This window comes from Microtus ochrogaster, chromosome 7, assembly GCF_000317375.1.
Source record: "Microtus ochrogaster isolate Prairie Vole_2 chromosome 7, MicOch1.0, whole genome shotgun sequence".
Taxonomy (NCBI): Eukaryota; Metazoa; Chordata; class Mammalia; order Rodentia; family Cricetidae; genus Microtus; species Microtus ochrogaster.
In genome coordinates, this window is record NC_022014.1 from 4,241,774 (window position 1) to 4,267,239 (window position 25,466).

General features: G+C 50.8%; 1 protein-coding gene across 5 annotated transcripts; it reads left to right on the plus strand.

The window, feature by feature from the left end:
• LOC101995523 (FLYWCH-type zinc finger-containing protein 1) lies at positions 1 to 25,466 on the plus strand. 5 transcript variants are annotated; one of them, XM_005349203.2, is made up of 8 exons: positions 7,638 to 7,800; positions 13,511 to 13,877; positions 14,259 to 14,684; positions 15,653 to 16,159; positions 16,293 to 16,556; positions 20,675 to 20,938; positions 21,589 to 21,867; positions 24,358 to 25,466. In XM_005349203.2, exons 2-8 carry the CDS (start codon positions 13,625 to 13,627, stop codon positions 24,381 to 24,383), a joined length of 2,019 nt encoding a protein of 672 aa, XP_005349260.1. In that variant the 5' UTR covers positions 7,638 to 7,800; positions 13,511 to 13,624; the 3' UTR covers positions 24,384 to 25,466. The 5 variants fall into 5 exon arrangements, 4 of the variants coding, with proteins under 4 accessions (XP_026636536.1, XP_013202845.1, XP_005349260.1 ...); XM_026780734.1 differs by having other exon boundaries at positions 13,516 to 13,877; XM_013347391.2 differs by lacking the exons at positions 7,638 to 7,800; positions 13,511 to 13,877 and adding an exon at positions 38 to 876.

Sequence of the window (25,466 nt, forward strand, 5' to 3'; positions counted from 1 at the left end):
TGAATGCTAGGATTAAAAGATTGTACCACCACTGCCCAGCGATTTGTAGTAATCTTCTTTACTTGCTGTTTAACTTTTTTTGAGGTTCTAGGGATCTAACTTAGGACCTTGTGCATGCTATGTGAGCACTACCACTGAGCATGCTCATTTGAGCACTATCGCTGAGTCCAGCTTATGTGTATTTTCTTTGCTGACACTTGTGTTGCACAGGAGACCCTTTTCTTCTGAGTAATGGACTACTGGGAAAAATTACCTTGTGAATAAATATGACTCATCTTTTTGTAGATGTTAACTCTGTTGCCACTGGGGGCACAGGAATGAGTTCATGGCATAGTAAAACAGTGAAGGGTGAAATCACTCATTCCCACCATCACCCTAAGCTACATCTCAGATCCATTTGGTAGCACTCCATCCTCCCCCACTGACTGCTTTGCCTCCTCCCTTAGGACAGAGCCCCTGGACTCCCAGGTTCCTGGCCAGGGAGGAGGAGGAGGAAAAGGAGAGACCTATCTGCTAGGGCGACGTGGCCTGAGAAACAGGCTGCTGGTCCTGGGATGCTCCAACCCAAGCCCAGTGAGCAGGAGGGTGAGAGCATGAAGGCCAGCCAGGAGCCAGCTCCCCAGCCTGGCACAGATGTGGTCCCAGCAGCCCCCAGGAAGCCCAGAAAATGTTCCAAACTGGTCCTGCTGACAGCTTCCAAAGACAGCGCCAAAGTGGCCGCGGCCAAACGCAAAGGAGTGCACTGCATCATGTCCCTGGGGGTGCCAGGCCCCGCCACCCTGGCCAAGGCCCTCCTCAAGACTCACCCCGAGGCTCAATGGGCCATTGAAGCAGCCCCCCAGGAGCCTGAACAGAAGCGCAGCAAGCTGGACCTGGGTGAGGCTCCTGTAGCTGGCGCTGCCCCCTCAGAGATATGGTCCCTTTCAGAGCTGCCATAGGCAACTGGCTCCAGTTCTGAGAGTCTCTGCTCTTCCCTTTGCTGTCACAATCCCTGCTCCTCTACTTTTCTGAGCACAGGTGGGAGGTAGAGGGCTCAGGGGTTATAGGTGCTGCTGGGTACTCCTTGAGGAGCCTGGGACCTTGGCTCTACCCCTCCTAGTCTTGCCAAGTAGCCTTGTCCCTTAGAGTTCCCTCTGCATGGCCTGCATGCCTTGCTTCATCACAGGAGTGTCGGAGGTTGAGGTGGGCCTGCTGCCATGCATGTCCATGCTGGAGGCTGCTGGTGACTCTCAAGATCTTGGCTACACACAGGTGTTTCCCAAGGCCTGGGCTTCGGGCACCTGCCACATGTTCCACAAGCATTTCACAGCCATTTCTTTAGTCGGACAGTTTACCCATTGGTAGACCTGCAGTTCTGTGTTCACTGAGTGCTGGGCCTCAAGGCCAACAGAAGCTGTGGGGACCCCCCTCCCTGTCCCTTCTGACCCAGCCTCACCCACACTGAAGCTACCACAGCGGAGAGAACAGGGCTCCAGGACACTGTCGGGGCAGCAGGGAAGTAGCCTTGGAAGTTGCAGGCTGATGAGGGTCCAAGGCTTGCTGGGAAAGCTCAGTGTCCTCTGCTCTTGTTTGCAGTGAAGAGATGATGGGAGGCCATGGGTAACTCGAGCCTCACCCCTTACCACTCCACCATGGCTGTGTGCCTTCCTCAAGTGTGACTGGGTGGGTGGTGACCGGTGACAGCAAACTGTCCCTCTCGCTGTACTCGGCTCAGGCTGGCCTCAAGTCAGATTCTTGGGACCTGTGATTATCTCAGGCCTCCCTGGGAGTAGTGAGGTGGCAGTAGCAGAGGAATTCGCTGGGGACAAGCAAAAGAGGGCTGGCAGATACCCTTTCAAGGACTCAGGATGGTACAGGAGAACAGCAAGTAGCCAAGTTTGGAGTACTCAGTATCAGGACATTGGGGTGGTGGCCACAGGAGCACTTAACACAAGTTAAAGACTTGAGACTTGGTCTAGGATGTGGTGCACATGCCAGTACACAGACATAGTTCCCAACGTCACCAGAGCTGAAAGGAGAGCCCTAGGCGCCAAAAGCACTTGGAGGTCCAGGGAGAGTGACAAGACAGCTTCCTGGGTGGAGCTGGAAGTGCCCTAACCTGGGTGTCTTACTGTGCGTGTGTATGTTGTGCCCATTACTGTATGTGTTCTGTGTGTGGTTGTCTATCTGACATTGTCTCTCTTGTCCCTTTGTATGACTTTTACCCATGAGGGTGGGTGGGTGTTAGTCTGAAGCAGTTTCCCTTCCCCACTAGGCTTGGAGCAGGCGATGCTGCAACTCAAAGAAACCTTTAGGGATGCTCAGTGGCAGGGAGAAGATAAGTGAGCGGATCTCTCCCAATAGAATAGCATCCTTTAGGGATGCTCAGTGGCAGGGAGAAGATAGGTGAGCTGATCTCTCCCGATAGAATAGCATCTGGCAGGCCCTGAGATGGTGAGGATGAGAAAAGCCAATCCTGGGCCTCCATTTTCTGCCTTTTCACAGACGGCCCCTTGGGATCAGCCATGCACTCGCTGAGGAGGAAGACAAGAAAGCTCCTGTGCCACCGTCAGTTAGCTAGGGCCAGGGACCCTGCTGTAGGGGTAGGGATGTAAGGGGATAGCCTAAGGTTGTAAGGATTCATAGTCCCACTCCCACCCCCACCCACAGAAGCTAAAATCTCAGGAAAACTAAGATGGAGTGACCATGGCTACAAGCCTGGGGTTCTTTGGGGACCGTGAGGACCCTCAACCCCAGCTGCAGCTGGAGCAGTGCTGAGGAGTCAAGAAAGACTTTGGTGTGCTGACTCTCTGCTCCCCCTAGTCAGTAATGCTCTGGGTGCCTCCCTGTCCCCCAACCTGGTTCCCACCAGCACGGGGGCAGAGGATGGGTCTGTCACTACACAAAGACCATCTACACAGAGGAGTGGAGTCTGGCTGGGATCCCACGCTTCCCACAGGACTGGGGTATGGGGACATCTTGTGTACCTATCCAATCACAGGAGACCTTAGCTGCTTCCTGTGTAAGTGCAGGCTCTGCAGCAACTTGGCTTCTGTGAGAACTGGGGCCAAACTCATGTCTCCAGATGAAATGCTAAGGAAGGCTGGTACCCCTTCAGGGCTGTGCTGGGCAGCTGCTCTTGATCAGCTGCCAATCTCCCGTCCATTGTTCCCTCTTGCACACCTCCCTGTCTCTGCTCTTCCCAGGGTCAGCTGGTGGCGATTCAGCTCAGATGTTTCCTAGAAACGTTTGTGACCCTGACTTTCATGGCTTTTTAGGAACAGTATTTCCGCTGTGGCAAGTACTTCTCTAAATCAGTTAAGAAAGGTATCTGGCCCCGTACTGACCCCTAAGAAGCCACGGGTAAGGTGACTCTCACCTCACAGGAGAGCAGTGAGAGCGCGGGGCCAGCCTCCCCCAGCCTTCCTTTGCTCGTTGTTATCAGCCTGACCTATCTGCCTTTCTTCTAGATGCAGGTGGCCCTGAAGACAGTGGAGAGTCTGAGGTGTCGTCTTCAAGTCCTGAGGGGAGCCCTGCGTTCCCTGAGGCACCCAGCCCTTCCCCTTAACCTTGGCAGCTGCTCCAGCCTGTGCTGCTCGCTGTATCAGTTACTTTTATAAGCAAGAAGGAAAAAAGGAAATAAACTGTCTGCTATTTCCTTCCTGGGTAGGTTTTTGTGGTTGCTGTTGTTTTTTGTTCCAGGCAGGGCTTCGCTGTATATAGTCCAGGCTGTCCTGACTTAGTCTGTAGACCAGGCTGGCCTCAGACTCAGAGACCCATCTGCCTCTGCCTCCCAAGTGCTGGCATTAAAGACATGCGCCACCCCCTCCAGGCTAGGGCAGGTTTAAAACACTGGAGGATTTTGGGTCGTTGGAGACCCACTCTGACCCCATCACTCTGGAGACTTCCTTTCTCCCCATCCTTCCCACCCCAGACTAGCCTGCTCTGAGCCCTTGGACTGGTGGTGTCTCTCTTGGGCCTCCAACCGGTAGCCTCACAGATGGGCCACCGTGGCCTGGAAAACGAGCTCTTGGCAGAGTGGTTCCCAAGGCTTCGTCCCTGTTCTGCTGCTAGCATGAAATGGTACCCCTGCCCTGGACCCAGGACAGCCTGGTCTTCATCACTGCCTGCCCCTTCCCTCTGCAAGAGGCATCAGGTTCCCTCTAGCCAAGGTTGCCATAGGCCACTGTCCTTCCTAATCTAAGCCTGCTCCCTAGAAGAAGACCCTCAGACTGCTGGCTCCCAGCATGGGACCCCAGCCTCCTCCCTACAAGTTATCACCGAGGAAGGGCTGAGCCAACACCTGAGACTTGTCAAGGATCTGCCTGGGATCCTCACAAGAGTGCAAGGCCACCCAAGAAATCACACACACAGCCTGGGCCCCTAACAATAGTAGGATCCCTGGGGCATGCTGACCAGCCAGTCTAACCAAATCATCAAGCTTCAAGTCCAGTGAGATTCCAGTTTCAAAAAATAAGAGGGAGCGCATTTGTTAACTTCTGGCCTAAACACACACTCCCATCCCCCATCTCCCCCAGGCCTGAGAATAGAGCAAGGGAGAAGTGGGGCCAGAAGGGGGCAAGGCTACCCTGACCTTTGTGTGCAAACCTCTGTATGTTTTCCTCCAGCCTGTGTATGTTTTCCTGGTTTTCCAGTACTCCTAGATCTCCGCCGCCAAGACTCTGCCTCACAATTGCTCCTGGAGTCCAGATGGGGGCGCGCAAGATCCGCGCCCTCCCGCTTCTCCGCGGTACCTGAGCGCCTCCTGGAGTGAGGTCTTGGATTACTGATTTCAGTACCGCTCGGCAGAATGTCACAAACAAGGGCTCCTTAAGCGCCAGACACAGAATGGCTTCTTGCATTCAAACAATGTATTAGATTTATTGCGCCTGCTTCCTGCCCCATCCCCACACCCGTAAGCCAACACTACCAGGGAAGGGTTCTTTGTCTACTTGGGCTCCTGAGTTTACTAGTATGGAGACCGTAAGGAGAGGAGCCTGCAGGGCCACGAACAGGCAGAGCATGAAAAGGAAAAATGGGACAGAGATTTGGTATTACCAAAACGCAGAGGGTTTATAGGTTCTGCCCATGTACAGTTCAGATGTGTGGGTCAGAGTAGCCCGCGGTGGGGGGACTTGCAGGAAGCTGGTGTAGCACCAACTCTGAAGTGAAGGAGGAGCCTGCTAGTCCTGTGGTAAAAATCTGTGGTAAAAGCTGAATATGAGGCAGAGCAAACAGTCCTCCCTGGGAGCAAGCCCGCTTCTGCCTCCTGAATACTAGGATTACCGGCAAGCAACCACCATGCCTGTTCTTAAACTTGGGCTTTTAAAGCAGGGCCCCTTGTGTCCTTGAGTTCCTGATTATTTTTCCACCTCCCAAGAAGCTAAGATTCAAAGTGTGGGTCATCACACCTGGCCGAACTGTTGCTCACTTAATTTTTGTTTTTGAGATTGTCTCAAAACCTCTCAAGAACTGGGATGTGGCCATCATGCTCGGTTTTGTTTGTTTTAAAATATTTATTTATTGATTTATTTGTCTATTGGGTTTTCGAGACAGAGTTTCTCTGTGTAGCCTCAGCTGTCTTGGAACTAGCTTTGTAGACCAGGCTGGCCTCGAACTTACTGAGATCCACCTGCTTCTGCCTTCCAAGTGCTGGGAATAAAGGTGTGCGCTGCCACTGCCCAGCCTCAAGGATTTATTTTCCTTTCATCTGGGTGAGCATTTGCCTGATGTATCGTAACATGCAGATGCCTGATTCTGACGGAGGCCAGAAGAGGAGGTCAGACCTCCCTTAAAGGAACTTTGTTCTCTGCCAGAGCAGTAAGTGCTGAGAAATTCTAAGCCAGAAGTTCTCAGTCTGTGGGTCAAGACCCCTTTGGCAAACCTCTATCTCCAAAAAATATTTACATTATGAGATTCTTAACAGTTTTATGAAGTAGCAACAAAAATAATTTTATGGTTGGGGTCACCACAACACGAAGAACTGTATTAAAGGTTCACAGGATTAGGAAGGTTGAGAACCACTGCCTAAGCCATCTTTCTAGCCCTGTTTGGTTTTTGAGACATGCTATGTAGCATTGGCTTCCCTGGGACTCACTGTGTAGCTCAGAATGGCCTCATTCCCCTGCCTCTGCCTCCTGCCTCCTGCGATTACAGGCTTGCCCCTCCACACTAGGCTTTGCATTTTCTGTGTTTTTTTAGGTTTTAGATTTCAAAAAAAACCCTCTATCTTCCATTTACTTATTCACTTATGGTGGTGGTGTTTTTAAGAGAGTCTCACGTAGCCCAGCTTGTCTTGCATTCATTATATAGCTGAGGATGGATTTGAATTCCTTGAATTTCTGATTCTTCTGCTTCAATTTCATTTGTACCACATCACATCTAGCTCCAGAAGATTCTTTTCTCCTCCTCTTCCTCTTCTTCTTCTCCTCCTCTTCCTCCTCTTTCCTCTTCCTCCTCCCCCCTTCTATTTTTCAAGACAGGGTTTCTCTGTGTAATAATCCCTGGTTGTTCTGGGACTTCCTTTTCTAGACCAGGTTGGCCTCAACCTCAGAGATCGGCTTGCCTCTGCCTCCTGAATGCTGGGCTTAGAGGCGTATGCCACCACCGCCCAACCCAGCTCCTGGATTCTTATTTAAACCTGTGATCTGGTATTGTCATTACTTTGAATCTCAGATTGTCTTGGATTGAGTGAAGGATATTTAAAGGCTTCAATGTGCTGCATAAGAAAGTTTAGGAAAACTGGAGAGGTGGCTCAGTGGTTAAGAGCACTGGCTGCTCTTCCAGAGGTCCTGAGTTCAATTCCCAGCAATCATCTGTAATTTGATCTGGCATGCGGACAGAACACTGTGTAATAATAAATAAATAATTAAAAAAAAAAGAACACTGACTGCTCTTCCAGAGGACCCAGGCTTGAAGCTCTGCACCCATATGGTGGTTCACAACTATTGGCAACTCCAGTTCGAGGGGATCTGACACTCTCTTCTGACTTCCATAGGCACCAGCCATGTACATGGTACAGATACACATGTAGACAGAACACTCAAATACATAAGAATTTTTTTTTAAATGTAAGATGTATGTGTAAAAAAAAAAGAACGCTGGGGGGCGGTGGTGTAAGCCTTTAATCCCAGAACTCTGGAGATAGAGGCAGGCAGATCTCTGAGTTCGAGGCCAGTCTGGCCTACAGAGCAGTCCAGTACAGCCAGGGCTACACAGAGAAACCCTGTCTTGAAAAGCCAAAATAAATAAAAAAAAATTTAAAAAATTAAAAAAAAAGCAAGTTCAGCATGAACACCGGCCTAAGAATGCATTTAAGCAAACAAACACTACAGTCAAATCCTATGGAAGGCCTGGTGTCTCAATCAAGACTTCCCGCGGAACCCTCTTTGTGTGGACGCCCCGCCTGCATGCACACAACAAATTCACCTGCTGCCCTGCCCTACCGGATGCTGTAGCCGGACCATGGGTTGTCCCGCCTCCCCCATGTTAATAGACCCGCCCCTGCACGCTGATTGGCTATGGTGTTAGGTTGGCGCTGCGCAGAGAAGACCCGGAGAAGTGATATCCGCCTTAGGAATGGCTCCGCGCCTCTGCTGCGCATGCTCTCTAGTAATGTTTAGGCGTTCCTAGCCGGCTCCACGCGGGGGCGCGCGCGCGGGCACGGGATCCCTCCCCGGGGGGCAGTTGGCGGCGGGAGCGGGCGCTGGGGTCCTGGTTCCTAGAGCACTCCCGATTGCTAGGCCGTCACCTCCGTTGGCGGAGACCCACACGAAGGACCTCGTGGCTCAGCCGCCGGAGACGCAGGGTCCGCTGCCGTCGGTGAGGACGGGCCCCTACAGGCGGGAGGGTCCGGCCGGCGGAGCGATGCCTGCTCCGGCTGCCCCGGGGTCGGGCCCGGTGCTAGGGAGGGGCCCCAGCTCCGCTGCTCGGGCTCGCGCTTCCGCCTCGTCGGTCACCCGCGGTGCGCCTCCTTTCTTCACCAACCCACCCGACCCCTGTACCGATCTCAACATCCCTAAATCCGGGATCACACTTTCTCTCATTTTCCTAGGACCGTGTCCATCCTGCCCAGTGCGTGTCTACCTGGCTCTGTCCTCTGTTGCGGCCCATCCTTGCGGCCGCAGGTCCCAGTGACCTTGCACTTTTTACTGGTTATGAGCCCTCCTAGTTCTGACTATAGATTGCCCGTTATGACTTTCAAACTTTGTGACTCATTCTCTACTGAGAAATATGTTTTATGTGTATATTCTGTGTCTGACGATAGATTCGTGAATCACAAGTTTAAAGAGAACCGCTTACCCGGCTCACATGACGCAGATCTATTAGACTGTTCTAATTCATTCCTTTCTGTTCCGTTCCGTTCCATTCTATTCTAAACGACTGACTTGCTAACCCATTGATTGAAGACCTAGTTTATCTGCCGCCTTTAAACCCTCCTTTACTCTTACTCTCGCAATCATAACCATTCCAAAGAGATCTTTTGATTGTGGTGGTGGTGATTTTGTTTGTTTTTAACTTTCTGCTTTCCAGGGTTCATACCATTGCTGAAGCTTGATTTAGGTTTTCTGGTATGATTCAGGTATTTCTTTTATCTCATTGTTCTTCAACAGCCAGTAGTCTGACTTGTGGGGGGAGAAAACTGAAGTTGTGGTAAGGGAGCTTCTTACAGGAGAGTCGATGAGATGCTAGGCTATGACGGAGATAGCTTTTGCTGGATGTGTGTGTGTGTGTGTGTGTGCGCGCGCGCGCACGCCCGCACACGCACTTGATTGATTGCTTGCTTGCGTGTGTGCGCTTGAATTTTAAGAAGAGTAGCTTGTCATCTTGTCGGTACTCTTGGGGAGAATTGGAGTGACCAAAGCTGAAGACCATCAGAGCTCGGCCCAGATTTTGCTGAGCTGAGGGAGTCGGTGAGGAAGGAAGGCGGGCCTCATGACAGGAAAGCAGATGGAAGATGATGTGGTTGCATACACAGAGAGACACATTTGAGGGTACCTCAGGCTGGGTAAGGGAGTCCGTTTAGCCAAATTATGATCTAGGATGACTGGGGAATATATCAGTTGGCTTCCCATGTTTCCTTATCGCTCATGAGTGTGTGTATGCATGCAGAGGCCTATTCTGTCACTCTCTGCCTTATTCCTTTGAGACAGGGTCTCACTGGACCTGGAGCTATCCTGGAAGCCATGTCTCTGCCTTCTACAGTCACATGAATGCTGGCATCTGCTAAGGTCCTCAATCTTACACAGCAAGTGCTGCTTTCTGCTGAGCCATCCCACCCCAGCCCCGTCCCCAGCTTGACAAAACATTTCAGTGCTGGTGTACTTCTCAAGGGGGAGGGAGATGGTGACGTCACGAAAACAGAATGAGAAGATGGTAATTTCCTTTGGTTTTCGAACGTCTAGTCCAAGATCTGGCAGACGAATTCTTTGCAGTGGGAGGGCTGTGTGATGGTGGCTCGGAGCATTTAATGGGGCAAGCTGCTCATATCAGAGTCAGAAGTCAAGACCGAGAAGGATGGGGTGCCCATGTGTCCCTCAAGGGCATGCCCCAGTGGTCTAAGGATTTATGACCTCCCAGGGCATACCCCAGTGGTCTAAGGATTGATGACCTCCCAGTGGTGCCACTGTGGTTCTTTGGGAGAGACAGTCATAATCCAAATTATAGCAAGGTATTTGGAGAATAGGTTCCTACTGGCTGACATCTCTTCAATATCTATATTTTTAAAATAAATTATTCTTTTTGAGACAGGATCTCTTTATGTAGGTCAGACTCCTAGAACTCAGTATGTAGACCAGGCTGGCCTTGAACTCACAAAGATCCTCCTGTCCCTCCCTGCTGAGTAGTGGAATTAAAGACGTGCACCATTACATCCTGCTGCAGTGTCTGTGTTTCTAAATTGCTTTGAAACAGTGCTCTCAGACAGTCGACTGCCGTCCCCACCTCCCGAGACAGCCAGCAGTTTTGGTTCTACAGTAACTTGGGAAAAGAGGTGATAGTGGATTTTATGTAGTGCATAGAGGATAGAGGTTCTATAAACACCTGCTCTGCCCTGCCCCTCACAGTGAAGCAGATTCACCGATACTGAGGTTGTAAAACCCCTCTTTAATAAGTGGCAGTCCTACTGGGATTGCTACCCCCTTCATCCTGTCTCAGGAGCGATGCTTGCCCACACAATTCACTTACAATATTTCGTTCACTACTTGGGGGAGGGGAGTCAGAGGAGGAAGCCAGCCTCCAGCTTAGTTTTAGACAGAATCTCACACTGAACCCGAAGCTTACAATTTCAGTGAGGCTGGGTAGCAGCAAGCTCCTGAGGTCTGCCTGGCCTCACACCCCAAAGCTGGGCTTACAGATAGGCGTGTGACCCTGTTTCACAGAGATGCCGGGAAGCTGAACCCAGGATCTCATACTTTTACAGCAAGTACTCTTACCCACTGAGCATCTCCCCTGACCCTCATTCACCACTTTTCCTACTTTGCGGGTAAGAGTGGCCAGGGGAGTTCTGGGCTTGGCCCAGGTCTCCTACCCAGCAAGGCCTTGGTAATACAGCTTATCTCCCATGGAAAGGTAGCTGTTCTCTGCTCTTAGCTGCCAAGAGAGGCTTCTGTCTTTCAGGATTTTAGTTAGCACGTAGAGATTGGACTCAGCTGTGTCTGAGAGGCACTGGATAATTCCCAACATTGCAGAGCATCTTGGCCTGCTCTGAGAAACATAGCCACCAGCAGGGCTACAGTAATCACCCAGCTCTGACCTTAGCACTGAGAGAAGAAAGAAGATGGAAGATAAACCACACATTTTGGACTCTTGAATATACTGTTCACATCTGCCTAACCTGACACACTGTGTTTTCTTTATAGGCTTATATCTAGTGAGAAATGAATATTACAAAATGAACACATTAAAGCCTACGTCTTTGGGCAAAGTAAATAATACAGGACCGGGCATGGTGGTGCACATCTATAATCTTAACAGTTGGAGGTAGGGAAAGGAGGATTAGGCATTCAGGACCAGTCACAGCTGCATAGTGAGTTTGATGCCAGCCTGGGCAGAGGTAGGTGGATCTCCTTGAGTTCCAGGCCAGCATCATCTACATAGTGAGTGAGACTTGGTCTCAAAGCAAACAAGGAAAAAAAAATCCCCAAACAAACAAATCCTAATGGGCTGGATAGATGACTCAGCAGGGAAAGGCACTTGCTGCCTTGCTGAGGACCTGATTAGGTAACCAGAATCCATCTTGGTCATAGAGAACTGACTGCTGCATGTCCCTTGACCTCCATGCACTGTGACTCACATGCAATTGAATGCATGCACACATGCACGTAGACAATAAGTAAGATGTAGTTTAGGGTTTTTTGTTTTGTTTTTAGGTTTTTCAAGACAGAGTTTCTTGGGGCTGGAGAGATGGCTCAGTGGTTAAGAGCACTGCCTGCTCTTCCAAAGGTCCTGAGTTCAATTCCCAGCAACCACATGGTGGCTCACAACCATCTGTAATGAGGTCTGGTGCCCTCTTCTGGCCTGCAGGCATACAAGCAGACAGAATACTGTATAAAAAAAAAAAAAAGACAGAGTTTCTTTGTGTAGCCTTGGCTGTCCTGGAACTCACTCTGTAGACCAGGCTGGCCTCAAACTCAAGATCTGTTTGCCCCTGCTGGGATTAAAGATGTGCACCACCACCACCACCACCACCACCACCACCAATGCCGTCTGGTTTGGTTTTGTTTTTGTAACTGAAATAGGGTTGAGGACTGGGGTTTGGATCCTAGTGTTCACATAAGACCAGATGTGGTATCAGGTATCTATGGTCCTGACATGCTGTGGTAAGATGTGGGGAGACGGTCAGGACTCTCGTAAACAAGCTAACTGGCATTTCCTTCCAGAAGCCTCTCAGAGACCCTGCCTCAGTGAGGTGAAGGCAGAGGCTGCCGCCCAAAGTCGTCACGTGACTTCCATGTGCATGGTTCGCTTGCCGACACTTACATTCAAGCACAAATGTGCACACTCATGTACATACTTACAAAGACAAAATAAAAAATAAAAAACAGGATTGTATAGAGAACCCCCACATCCCCATCAACATGAATGTCGGCATCTTACATTTGTATCTGAGATCTGTTTATTTGTATGTGTATGTGTTTTATTGTGCTTGTGTGATGTGGGAGAGGTCTCATGATGTGACACTTGGGTGGAGGTCGGAAGACAGCTCTGTGGAATTGTTCTACTCTTTATGTGCCTTCCAGGGATCGGGCTTGTGCACTTTTATCCACTGAGCTATCCCACTGGCCTGGATTTTTTTTTTTTTTTTTTGGTTTTTCGAGACAGGGTTTCTCTGTGGCTTTGGAGCCTGTCCTGGAACTAGCTCTGTAGACCAGGCTGGTCTCGAACTCACAGAGATCCACCTGCCTCTGCCTCCCGAGTGCTGGGATTAAAGGCGTGCGCCACCACCGCCCGGCTGGCCTGGATTTTTGTTTTTTGAAACTAGACTTGATTATGAGCCCAGACTGGTCTCATTCCACATGGCCTCCTGAATGAACTGTCATCGTGCCTGCTTCTGTTTGTTTCTGGGGCCTGAGAGTAGCCTTATATTCACCAGGCAAGCATTTTAGCAATTGAACTCCATCCCCAAACCCATTGGTGTTTTCAACAGAGTGGCCAGTTTTGGAACACTGAGTCTCCTGAGTGCTGAGATTAAAGGCATGTACCACTACACCCATCTTTAAAAAAAAATTAAAGAGGCTAAAAATGTCTGGAGTGCTTTTGTCTTGTTTAATGACTCTTACTGAAAGGTGGGAAACCCCTTGCTAACTACATATTGCTCAGTTGTCCTAGAAAGACAGGAATGTCAGCCCACCCTAGGGTAGCACTCCATATCAGACCATCCTTGTCAGTACTGTAGGCCTGGAACCCTGTCTCTGCCCAGCCAAGGCAACACCAGGAACAGCAGTTGCAAGGTCAATGCAAAGGGCCTCTGGTATCTGGAAGACCGGCTGAGCTGAGGCCTCCAGAGTAGGTCGGGGGTAACCTGTGTGAGCCCAGAGAGGCTCATTTCCCAGAGCTAGGCTTCAGCCTTCTGCCACACAGAGTAGCAGCACTGACTGGCCTGGGTGCTGTGAGACAGGTGCCCAGCATTGAGGTGAAGTGCACAGGGCCAAGCCTGGTAGATGCCCAGGCATCTGAGCAGGCACAGTGGGATTTCGGCCTCTTCATTCTCAGGCATGTCTGGTTCCTGTGCCTGTTCTCACCTATTAGATGGCTCACTAAGAATGGTCTGGAAGGGATCTGTGCTAGGCACTGATGAGGCTTCTGAGGTAGAAACTCAATAACCAGTGCGTTAGTCACCAGAAGCCCTGGAAAGGCTGGGTGGGGCTACCAGGAAAGGTACCGGGAGGGCATCTGTCCAGGGTTCCTCTGTGGTCTCTCAACCTCAGGGCGCTGAGGAAGTTCTGTCTCCCCCAGGTTCCACCCCAGGTCCTTTTGTTAGAGCCCCAGGCTCAGGGGCCTCCTCCACTAATTGCCTTGGTTCTTCTCTTAGGACAGAGCCTTTGGGCTCCCACAGTCTGGCCTGGGAGGAAGAGGAAGAAGGGGAAGAACTACTCATCTGCCAGAGGGCTGAAGGTGGCCTGAGGGCCAGGCTCTCAGACCCAGGATGCCCCTGCCTGAGCCCAATGAGCAGGAGAGTAAGCGTGTGAAAGCTGGCCAAGAGCCATCTCTTGGAGCCAGGAAACCCCAAGAGTCCTCCAATCTGGTCCTGGCCAAGGATAAAGGGGGATCCAAACCGACGGGTGCCGTATCCCTGGAGATGCCGGGCCCTGCCACCCAATCCAGCAACACCCCCCAGACCTTGCCAGCTAAGAAGCAGGGGCGGATAATTCACCGGAAGCGTAGCAGAGTAGATTCTGGTGAGATTCCCTGGCCCTGCCGACCCTGGCTCTGACAAACCTGTTGACCTGCCCACCCCCATTGTCCATCGGGTGACCTTGGATCCCCCATTCTTCCTTTCAGTTGAGCCTCTTAGACTCTAAGCACACCCTGTGTCCCAAGCACCAGGCCCTCTCCCCAAGCGCATGGGAACTGTAGCTATATGCAGAATTCTCTAAACTCCTTAAATCCTCTCCCTTCATCACAGAAACAGCTTCTAAAACCTGGGCTTGCCTGGAAGCTAGGAGCCTGAGAAGGCATCCTGCCCACAGGATCCTACCTTATTCCAAGACCCACTCTCCAAGGCCCCTGACCCCGAGCCTTGCCCTAGAGAATCTAACCCAGCCTTTTCATCCCCCTAGCTGCTCCACAGCCCCTGGAGTTCCTGAAGACCCCGTATGGGGGCCGCCTTCTAGTCTACAAGTCATACCTGTACAAGCAAGAAAAGGCTGTGGGGGACAAGGTGTACTGGAAGTGCCGCAAGCACTCGGAGCTCAGCTGCCGGGGCCGGGCCATCACCCGTGGCTTCCGAGTCACGGTGATGCGGGACCACTGTCACCCACCTGATAAGGAGGGCCTCAAGGTCCGGCACCAGAAGAAGAAGCTGTCTCACTCAGACCTGCCTGAAGGCTCTGAAGGCCAAGAAGATGGGGTGAGCCTATGGCTGTACCCTGTAGAACCAGAGCCCACCCCTCAGCCAATCCCTGAAACCCCAGAGGAGGACCAGGGGTACCGATCCCTGGCACTGCAGAGCTTGCCTCCCAAGAAACGTCCCACCCCAGGAGTGGGTGAGTACGTGCCCTCTCCTCACTTGGGTGAGGAGGAGGAAGACTCCTCAGATCCTTCATGCCCAAATAAAAATGGGTTTCGTGTGGGTTATGTGTTCAATGTCAAAAATATAAATGTATCCCAGTCATCATTAAGCCCACGGGATAGAAGGCATTATGATTTGGGGGTCCCAGGGCCTTTCAGGATTTCCTGTGTGCTGATGGACAGTGATCCAGGCTAAGTTTGGGTGAGGTTCCCAGGGGTAGGGCGTGCCTTTGAGTCCCAGGCTCAAACTCCAATCCTATTGATGAAGGCCTTCAGCTTCAGAAAATTCACATGTGTTGGGGGTCTCAGGAGCTTATTCATAACTGAGGCAGGTTGTGGAACTTGTGGGGTGATGCCAATCAAATCATTCTGCTCTGCTTCCCTAGGGAGAGGTGGTGCGCAGTCTTAGAATAGGTGGGTGTGGCTTCCAGAATGCTGGGTGTCTCCGACCCATGAGTGTCTGAGTGACTGCACTGGTTTTGCTGGAAGGGAGTGTCTTTTCAATATGTTAAGAATACTTGAGTGTGTGCCTCTATTGCTCAAAAAGAAGGGCTGAGGATGTTGCTCAGTGGTAGAGCTTTGCCTGGTGTGTTCCAGACCTTCGACTTAACTCTATACACTGTAAAAACAAAAGCTAGACAAAAATTTTGAACAAACCCTAGAAAAATATGACCAAGAATAGCCCAGAACATAACCTGCTGAATTAGAGCCCAGCCCAGCATGCCCCCCCGCACTGTGGTGTGAAGTGGGGTGCTGAGGTCTAATTGACTTGGAGAAGGAACCCTTGTTCTTCTTGGGTGGCTTGGTGGGAATGCACTGGGCTTCATACATGCCCAGCCCAGGGAAGCATGCCGACATTTGGGAGAAAATTAACTTGGCGGTTCCTCCTGGGACCCCTGGACTCTTGTCCTTGGTTTGTGACCTTGCTGGGTTCTTCCTCCAGTGCGGTATCGGCCCCTTGAGTTCCTGAAGACCTGCTATGGAGGCACTTTCCTGGTTCACCAGTCCTTCCTCTACAAGCGGGAGAAGACTGTGGGGAGCAAGGTGTACTGGACCTGCCGGGAGCATGCGGTCAATGGCTGCCGTAGCCGGGCCATCACCCAGGGCCAGCGAGTGACGGTGATGCGCAGCCACTGCCACTCACCTGACATGGAAGGCCTGCAGGCCCGGCGTCAGCAGGAGAAGACCATAAAGAAGATACAAGCAAGACGAATTGGTGCTGGGGACCTGGAGGACTGCGATGACATCGAAGACTCACTGCTCCAAGGGGTGGACAGCCTGTTCTACCGTAGGGCAAAGGGCACACTGACTCTCAGTAGGTCTAAGTCCAAGTCCAAGTCCAGGTCCAGGTCCAGGTCCAAGTCCAAGTCCAAGTCCAGAAAACGTCAGAAAAAGGCACGTCAGGAACCTTTGCAGGAACCCCCCGAGGACGACCAGGACGTGGATCCCAGTGAGTCTTAGTGTTTGGGGCCTGCTGGCCGGAGTTGGCTGCCTCATTTTGGGAGGGGGTGGCCAGCCTTCTCAACCTACCCCTGCATTCTGAATCTGCACCCTCCCCTAACTGCCTCTCTTGTGCCCTGCAGGAGGTCCAGAGTTTCTGAAGACCCCTCTTGGGGGCAACTTCCTGGTATATGAGTCCTTCCTCTATAGGAGGGAGAAAGCGGCTGGGGAGAAGGTGTACTGGACCTGCCGGGACCAGGCACGCATGGGCTGTCGCAGCCGAGCCATCACCCAGGGCCGGCGGGTGACTGTGATGCGGAGCCACTGTCATCCACCTGACCTGTTAGGACTGGAGACTATGAGGCAGCGGGAGAAACGCCCCGGCCCCACTCAGTGGGATGGCCCAGGTACCTGTGGTGACCCACAGCTTTTTCTATTAGCTATGCCTATCCTGTCCTCCTTCCTTGTCAATATCCTGACAGTCACAGTCCTCTCTTCCCTGCCCCCCACTTCTGCCCTCAAACTCAGTCTGTTTGGGATCTGCTCTCCCAGGCTCCTCTTTGCCTACCTACCACTCTTCCAGGCCCCAAACCTGATAAGCCTAATCTCCCGTCCTCTGTTTTCTGAAGAGTTATCAGTAGATGCTGAACTGGTAAGTAAGGCCCCCATTCCATTCCCGCAGTGTGAACAGAGGGCAACAGTCATTCTCGAGTCCAGGAGCTAAAGAGCCTCCCTCTCCTGAGATTTGTTTGGTGCACACCTGCATGCCAGAATCCTAGCTCTGCCCATTTGGCTCCAGAAGAAGCTGGAATCTGCATAGAGAAAGTGGTTGTGCCCAGCCTCCCAGTCTGGTAGTTTTTGGAGTCCTCTGAGATGCCTTTTAGTCCGAAGCTTATTCCAAAAACAGGAGGTGTTTTATCATCCGTATTCCCTTTTTGTTGCATTTCTGTGACACCTCATAAACAGAGATAGTACCAGGACACGGCATCACTTCTGCCTCATACATCCCTCCTTTAAGCCTTTGCTTCCCGTTTCTTAAAATGCATTCTACTGCAATCTCCTTGTTACCTGCTAACATCCAGCCAGAGGAACTGATTTATTTAGCCTTGGTCTACTTTTTAAGTAGGTCTTGTGCTTTTTGTTTGACTTCAGGTTGTTTTGTTTCTTGAAACGGTCTCAATTCTCAACTATGTTGCTCTGGGTGGCCTCAGACTTAGAAATCTGCCATGCCTCTGTGTGTGTGTGCATTTGTGCGCATGTGTGTGTGTGTGCGTGTGTGTGTGCATGCACATATGTATTTGCATACTTGGCATACGTGTATTGGTTCAAGGGCAACATGTAGGAGTCAGTGTTTTTCTTCTGTTGTGTAGGTCCTGGGGATTGAACTCAGACTGACAGTCTTGGCAACAAGTGTCTTTGTTTTCTAAACTGTCTTATAGCTCCTGCCTTCTGTTTTTGTCAAATTCTGCCCCTAGTGAGCTGGGACTATCCTGCCCTTCTCCTTCCTTCCCTTGTGGCTGCCCAGCAGCTGCTGTGTGTGTGCCTCTTTTTTCAGGGAGGCATTACATCACATCAGTAGAGGACCCCAAAGCTTTCTGAGTCCTGCTTCAGCCTTGCCTGGGGGCTGATGCCAGGCTTAGCCATCACCTAGATTCCCTGGCTAGCTGCCCTGCCTCTGGGCTTTCTTGTCTTGATTTGAGAGGTCCTAGAGCCAGTCATCCTGGAGGACCCACTTGAGAACCTTTTCCCACGCACTCACTGCACAATGCGGCTGTTGGAGAATGCCAGGCCGTAAAGCGTCACTCCACAATAGTGGAATCTGTTTGAAAAGAACGGGTGCTTTTCTTACGGTTGACCCCATGTATTGACCAGATTCTGCTTCAGGACTTGGGCGTCCTCTGCCTCCCTGATGTTCCTAGACTGTGGTTCAACAGGGGCCTTTTCTGACCATAACTTGTGTTCTTCAACACAGTGTTTTCCTTATTTGTTTTTGTTCTGTTCTGCTCTGTTCTGTTTTGAGACAGGGTCTCTCCTTATGTAGTTCAGACTGTCCTAGAGCTTGCTATGTTAGACCAGGCTAGACTTGAGCTTGCAGAGATCCTCTTGCCTCTGCCCAAGTGCTGGGATTAAAGGTATGAGCCACCATGCCTGGTGCAACCCAGTGTCTTCCCACATGCCTACCTAATGCTCCATGACTGGAGTTCCAGCCGCCCATCCTCCTGTGATGACCATGATCACTTTCGCAGTACTGTCTGAGAATTCTTGGTTTTGTTTTCTGTTTCTTCTACTGAAGCTTTAAGTTTCTGTCCTCACACAAAGGGCAGAATACAAAAATGACTCTTTGTATTGTGCCTAGTCTCAGCAGTATGGTGGCCCCACCTGTACCCTGCTGAGGCAATAGCTGGTCTCTCCAGGCACAGTCCGCACCTGCCTGCTCTGGCGTCTGTCTTCCAGCAACTTCTCCTGTGTGCATTGGCCTTTTAGGCCTTCTCATGTTAAAGGAAGGCCCTGCCCTGTGCGTACATGGGGCCTAACTGCCTTTGCAGAGCTGGCAACTGTAGTTCTGGGTCTTAGGCAGCACAGATTCTGCCTCCTCCCTTTCAGTGTCTCGTCTCTCCCACTGGGCCGCCCTGCTTTGTTCCTTATATATAAACATACCTTGATGCCACCGTGCCTCCAGTTCCCCCAGTGCCTCTCTGACTCAGCCGCCATCTACATGCTTGGTGTAGATTTTGTCGCAAGGCTTGGCTGAGTTCTGTTGCTTACTGTGTGTATATGAGTGTTTTTCCTTCATTGGCGGCCCGAGGGCAGCATTGGATTCCCAGGACCTGGAGTTACAGACAGCTGTGAACTACTGTGTGGGTGTTAGAAACTGGACCTGGGTCCTCGGAAAGAGCAGCCATCTTTCTAGCCCCTTGGCTCAAGTTTTATCTTGCACATCCTTAATATTTTAGAGTTTCTCTGCCTCTGTTCGTTCTGTGGGTGTCTTTGCTCACTGTTTCTCTGTCCTTGGACGCTACTCTTTTACTTACTGAAAGCCATTTTTTTAATGTTCATGTGTATAGCTGTTCTGCATGTATGTATGTTTATGTACCGTGTGTGTGCCTTGTGTCCATAGAGGCTGTGCTTGGTACCTATGGATGCCAGAGGTGGGGATCAGACCCCTGAAACTGGAGTTACAGATGGTTGTAAGCCTTTGTGTGGTTACTGGGAATCAAACCTGGCTCCTCTGGAAGAGCAACCTGTCCTCTTGATGGCTTAACTTACATCTCTCCAGCCTTTCCCTGACAAACATTTTACTCCAGTGTGGAGGAGGTGGGCCATTTTCTCTGGGCTGCTCTGCTCTGCAGGTGGTCCTAACCTCCTGGCTTCCTTCTCCACCATTCTAGGTGCTCTGGAATCAGGTGCTTCTGCCCAAGCCCTCAGCCTCTCGGGGCTCCTTCCCTCGCAGCTTTTTTCATCATATGATGACTCCCTAGTCTGTCACTGTCTTCCATGCTCCTACTAGTATGGCCCATTAAACCCTGCTTAATGTGTTCAACTGCTTTGCTAATCCAAAGCCCACACCCCACCAACAAGCAGCACGATGAGGCCTGCCGCTCAGGACCTGCTGTCTAGGACCAGTTTCTCCTAGTCCCTGTTCTGTTCCAGAACCACAGCAACTCTTAGATAAAAGAATGTGTTTAACTGGGACTTGCTTACGTTTTCAGAGAGTTGGTTCATTATTGTCGTGGCAGGGAACATGACAGCACACAGGCAGACATGGTGCTGGAGAAGCAGTTCTGCACTTCAGCGAAACCCTGTCTCGAAAAACCAAAATAAAAAAAGAAAGAAAAAGGGAAGAAAGTTCTATATCTGCATCTGCAGGCAGCAGGAAAAGAGAGAGCCACTGGGTCTGACTTGGGCTTCTGAAACCTCCCCCCCCCAAAAAAAATCCCACCCCAGTGACATACTCCCTCCAACAAAGCCACACCCCCAGTCCTTTCAAATAGTGCCGTTCTCTGGTGACCAAGCATTCAAATCTATGAGGCTATTTGAGGGGGCCATTCCTGTTCAGACCACCACAGGAACCCTTGTGCCTGGTCAAAATGAGGACAGGGAAGGTGTGAGGATGGGCGGGGAGTCCTCTTGGCAAGGCCAGGCTGTCCTTCAGGTTCCTCTTACCTCCCAGCTCAAGCTTAAGCCCCCTAAACACATGTGCACAGCCCGGGCTCATGAGCCGCACTCCTCTCTTCAGCTCTGAGCCGCTTTGACCCCACTCTTGGAAGTACAGAGTACCTGCCCGCTGACCTGGAGGTGCCTCGTATAAGTGAGCAGACACACACCCTGCCCCTTCCCACGCTATCATCATGGAAGCCAATCTCCAGGCTTGGGACAGTGTGGTTTGAGGACACAGGGCTATCTCTCTGTGAGAAGAGGGGAGGGCATGAAGTGGGTGATGGGACCATTCCCCAGTCTTCCTCTCTGAAGGTCAGGTTCAGCTTCCATGCCCCCTTCTCTGATTGCCTCCCTGGTTTCTTTGCAGATGGGCCTGAGTTCCTGAAGACCCCTCTGGGGGGCAGCTTCCTGGTGTACGAGTCCTTCCTCTATAGGCGGGAGAAAGCGACTGGTGACAAGATCTACTGGACCTGCCGGGACCAGGCACGCATGGGCTGTCGCAGCCGAGCCATCACCCAGGGCCAGCGGGTGATGGTCATGCGCAGGCACTGCCACCCACCTGATATGGGTGGCCTGGAAGCCCTGCGACAGCGGGAGAACTTCCCCAACCTGACCAACTGGGAAGGCCCAGGTATGTGGAGGGAGAGTGGCTTCTCTTGACTGCCCTACAACATCCTGATCCCTTTCCTGGCTCTGTGCTTGAGGCACTAATTTTACCACACGATGGATTGCTATTGCTGAGAGACTAGTTCTGGTCCAAAGAAAAAGTAGGGGTGGTAGGCCCGAGGTGGCATGGTGGTCAGTCACCAGAAGTACACATGCTCATGACTGAGCGCTGAAGACCTTGCATCCCAGGGCCTCCTCTTTCTCCTGCCGTCTCCCTGGGCCAGTTCTGCTTCAGCATCTGTTTTCATGTGCTCTCTCTGGACACACCCTCAATGTCACATGGCCGTTGACCTGAGTTTCTTAAAAAGCATGAGAATGGCTTTGTGTCAAGGACAGCTGGTGGACAGGGTCATGACGGGCCCCCAGCAAGGTACCTCCTCTGTCTGGGAGACCACAGTGGGCATGGAGTTTGTGGTCTGGGGTGGCCTCAGCAGAGCTCCAGGGACACTGGCACCCTGCAAAGGAAAGCAGGTGTGTTTTAGAGTCTCTTGTGGCTGAGCATTAGTCCCAGAGTCCTGAGGCAGGCAAAGGGAAGGGGATAGGGACCAGCGTGGATCCTCCTGGGCCCAGCTCCTGCTGCCGACCCTTGGCTCACAGCCTGATTCTGCCCTACAGAGCCTGTGCAGCCGCTGGAGTTCCTGCAGACATCCCTTGGAGGTCGGTTCCTGGTGTATGAGTCCTTCCTGTACAGGAAGGAGAAGGCGGCCGGGGAGAAGGTGTACTGGATGTGCCGGGACCAGGCTCGGCTGGGCTGTCGCAGCCGAGCCATCACCCAGGGCCGGCGGGTCATGGTGATGCGGAGCCACTGCCACCCGCCTGACCTGGATGGTCTGGAGGCCCTGCGGCAGCGAGAGCGCGAGCGGCTCCCCAGTGTAGCCAAGAAGAAGAAGAAAAGTATGTACTGAGTGACCAGGAACTTTGGGCCCAGCTTCACATTCCAGAACCTTCTCTCATTCCTATTGATCCCTTCCCATGGTCATGAAACAATACCTACATCTTTTTTTTTTAAATATTTATTTATTTATTTATTTATTTATTTATTTATTTATTTATTTATCATATATACAATATTCTGTCTGTGTGTATGTCTGCAGGCCAGAAGAGGGCACCAGACCTTATTACAGATGGTTGTGAGCCACCATGTGGTTGCCGGGAATTGAACTCAGGACCTTTGGAAGAGCAGGCAATGCTCTTAACCACTTGTGAGGGCAAGATAATCAGAATTCAAGACTGACCTAAAACATCCTGAGTTTGATGCTAGGCTGTGCTATATAGACACTATTTCAATGATAAAACAAAAAGATTTGTCTATATAAATAAAGAGAACTAATTTTCAATTGAAAAAAATTATTGCAAACATGTGGTGGTACATGTTTACAAACGCACAATCACTGCATCCTTCCAGGGTACATATACATATTTTTTAAATCAGATTTTTCAGAAGATAATGACCTATAAAGTATTGAGCGGTCTTAGAAGAGGAAGATTAAGCCTGGCATGGTGGTGCACGCCTTTAATCCTAGCACACAGAGGCAGAGGCAGGAAGATCACTGAGTTTAAGGCCAGCCTTGTCTACAGTGAGTTCTAGGACAGCCAGGACTGCCACAGAGAACACTGTCTTGGCGGGGGGAAGGGGGAACAAAAAAAAAAAAAGGAAGATCAATTTGAAATGGGATATGATCTAGACTAGAAAGACGGAGGTATGGTTTCAAGTTTTCAAGTCAATGGGAAGGACCAAAAAAATGAGAAGATGTAGGTATTGGGGGCTAGAGAGATGGCTCAGAGGTTAAGAGCACTTGCTGTTCTTTCAGAGGACCCAGGTTTAGCTCCCAGCACCCACATGTGGCTCAGAACCCTCTGTTACTCCGGTTATAGGAGCTTTACCACTCTCTTCTGTCAGGCAGACATGTGGTTTACGACAAAATACCTCAACACACAAAATAAACCCTTAAAAAAATAAATGGCGAGCAGGAAGAAAGAGGTCATATTGCCACATATAGTGGAAAAGAACCTTGGGGCTGGAGAGATGGCGCCGTGGTTAGAGCACTGGCTGCTCTAGCAGAGGACTCGGTCTTGGATCCCAGCTCCCATGTCCTGCCATTATAGGCTTCTGTCGTGCTCTTCAGGCCTCTGAGGGTGCACATGGCATACAGACACACATGTACTACACACAAATAAAGATTTAAACTTAAGTGATAGACAGGTGTGTCAGGGAGGGAGACCCAGGGAGAGTTTTATGAGTTCAAGGCCAGCCTAGTTTACATAGCAAGACCTCTTCTCAAAAATCCATAAATAAGTAGATGAGGAAAAGAATCATGGGCTATTACAGACAATGGCGTGTGAGACCCTGCATTTAATGCCCAGAACTACAAAGCTATCCCAGGAGTGATAAAAGGCACAGGAACTGATTGAAGAAGAAGCTAGAGCAGGAATCCCTGGAAATGGGCCCTCTGCCCTCCAACCTTCAGGTGGCTGTGGTCCTGGTGACATCTCAATTTCGTGGCCAGTCAGAACCACCTAGCCCAGACGTGCTTAGAATTTTGACTCTCAGAAGCTCCTTTGGGTGACTTGTGACAGTGTATTGGCTAACTACAAGTCTGCTGGCTCTCAGGAGAACCTCAGGCACCAGTTTTATCTTTGCTGAGGAAAAAAAAAAAACTAGAGCATGCCTGTCGTCCCAGCACTCAGGAGGCCAAGTCAGGAAGAACACCAGTTCAAAGCCTGCCTGGGCTACATGGCCAGTCCAAGCCTCCTCAGCTATATAGTGAGATAGGGCTTTAAAAAAAAGCAAAAGTCGGACTTAGATCATAAATAAATCTTTGGGGTTTTTTTTGTTGTTGTTTTTGTTTTGCTTTTGAGGTAGGGCTTCTCTGTACAGCCCTGCCTCTCCTGGAACTTACTCTGTAGACCAGGCTGGCCTTGAACTCAGAGATCTACCTACCTCTGACTCCTGAGTGCTTGATTTCTGTGGTTTTCATGTGGTTGTTGGTTGGTTTTTGGGTTTTGTTTGTTTGTTTTTTGAGACAGGGTCTCTAATTATAGCCCAGGCTATCCTTGAGCTCACTAGGTAGACCAAGCTGGCCACGAGATACGCCTGTTTCTACCTCCTGAGTGTTGGGTGGGGTTAAAGGCATGTGCCACCATGCCTGGCTTAAATAAATCTTTGGGTTTTGTTTTTCATTGTTTTGTTTTGTTTTGGGACAGGATTTCTTATAGGTTTTCTCTGTGACTCTGACTGTCCTGGAACTCTCTTTGTAGACCAGGCTGGCCTTGAACTCACAGAGATCCACCTACCTCTGCCTCCTGTACTGGGATTAAAGGCATGTGCAGCCACTTCTTAGCTAAATAAAACCTTTGTAATGGTACACATTTTTCTGTCATCAGGAACATCAAAGAAGAACAAAAACTGAGCAACGGGTCCTGATGAGGCAAGTCTTCTCTGAAAGAACAGAGGAGCCACCAACACCCCCGATGCTTCCTGTCGGTGCAGGCGCTTCCCATCCACTCAGATTTGCTTGACAACTCCTTCACTCTCTAGAGCATCGACGGCCTTCACATTTCCTCAGAGGTCCCCAGGAGGATTACTTGGACCTTGGGTGGTATCCTGTGTTGGCAAAAGAATAGTGCGAAGCTGATGGGTAGCCTGCAGACCCATGCCATGCTGCTGTCTCCTTTATGACCTTAAACAGCTGAAGAGAATGTGTCTGGACTGATATACCTCAACCCCACTCTGCTGCCCACGGCCTCAGCACCATCTGCTTCCAGAGCATGCGCCTTACAGAGAGCTCTCCAGTGGGTGTGGCCTTTGTGAGCTCCATAGAGTTCAGCACCAATGAATTTGTCCTGAGCCAGGGTGTGTACGGGAACTTCTTGACACCCTCTGAAGACAGTACCAGTCAAGGGGGGGTGGGGGGTGTTTGTTTTGTGTTTTGCATCTTTTAGGGACAGATGCTGGAGCCTTCCTGGTCTTCAGTCACTCGCTGCTTACTAGGACCGTCAGCCCCAACCGTGACAGAGCCGGCTGGTCTCCAGGCTTTGCCCTACCTTCTCTCAGACTTTGCATCTTACATTCTGTCCTAGCTTCAATTAAACCTGTCCACAGTTCTCAGAAGTTCCTGGAGGGAGCCAGCCTAGATGTCAGGAAGAGGTGACAGCAGATAGGCATGCTGTGGGCAGCTGCACCACTGAGAATTGTCCACGTGGTGTTCCTGATACACAAGGGTAGTTAGATGGTGTCAAAGCCTGCCGCTTACAGAAGAGTTTAGCAGAACAAAGAGAGCCATGCTACAGGTGACACTAACATCCCTGGGAACTGCAGAACTCTCTGCATGCTACACCCTAGACAGAGCTGTCCTTACCCTGTCATAGAGCTGCATGCTCCTCTCCTTTGCAAGCAAGCCATGAAGCAGCCACCCCTGTGGGATATTGATGGCCTGGTGCCTACCACTGGCTTCTGCTCCTCTTCTTCCCTCAATAAACCCTATTTAATCTCA

Coding starts and splice junctions, on each gene's coding strand:
- LOC101995523 (XM_013347391.2), top strand. CDS start 555: ATGCTCCAACCCAAGCCCAGTGAGCAGGAGGGTGAGAGCATGAAGGCC. Junction 16,557..20,674: donor CACTCAGTGGGATGGCCCAG/GTACCTGTGGTG, acceptor GTTTCTTTGCAG/ATGGGCCTGAGTTCCTGAAG. Junction 20,939..21,588: donor GACCAACTGGGAAGGCCCAG/GTATGTGGAGGG, acceptor TCTGCCCTACAG/AGCCTGTGCAGCCGCTGGAG.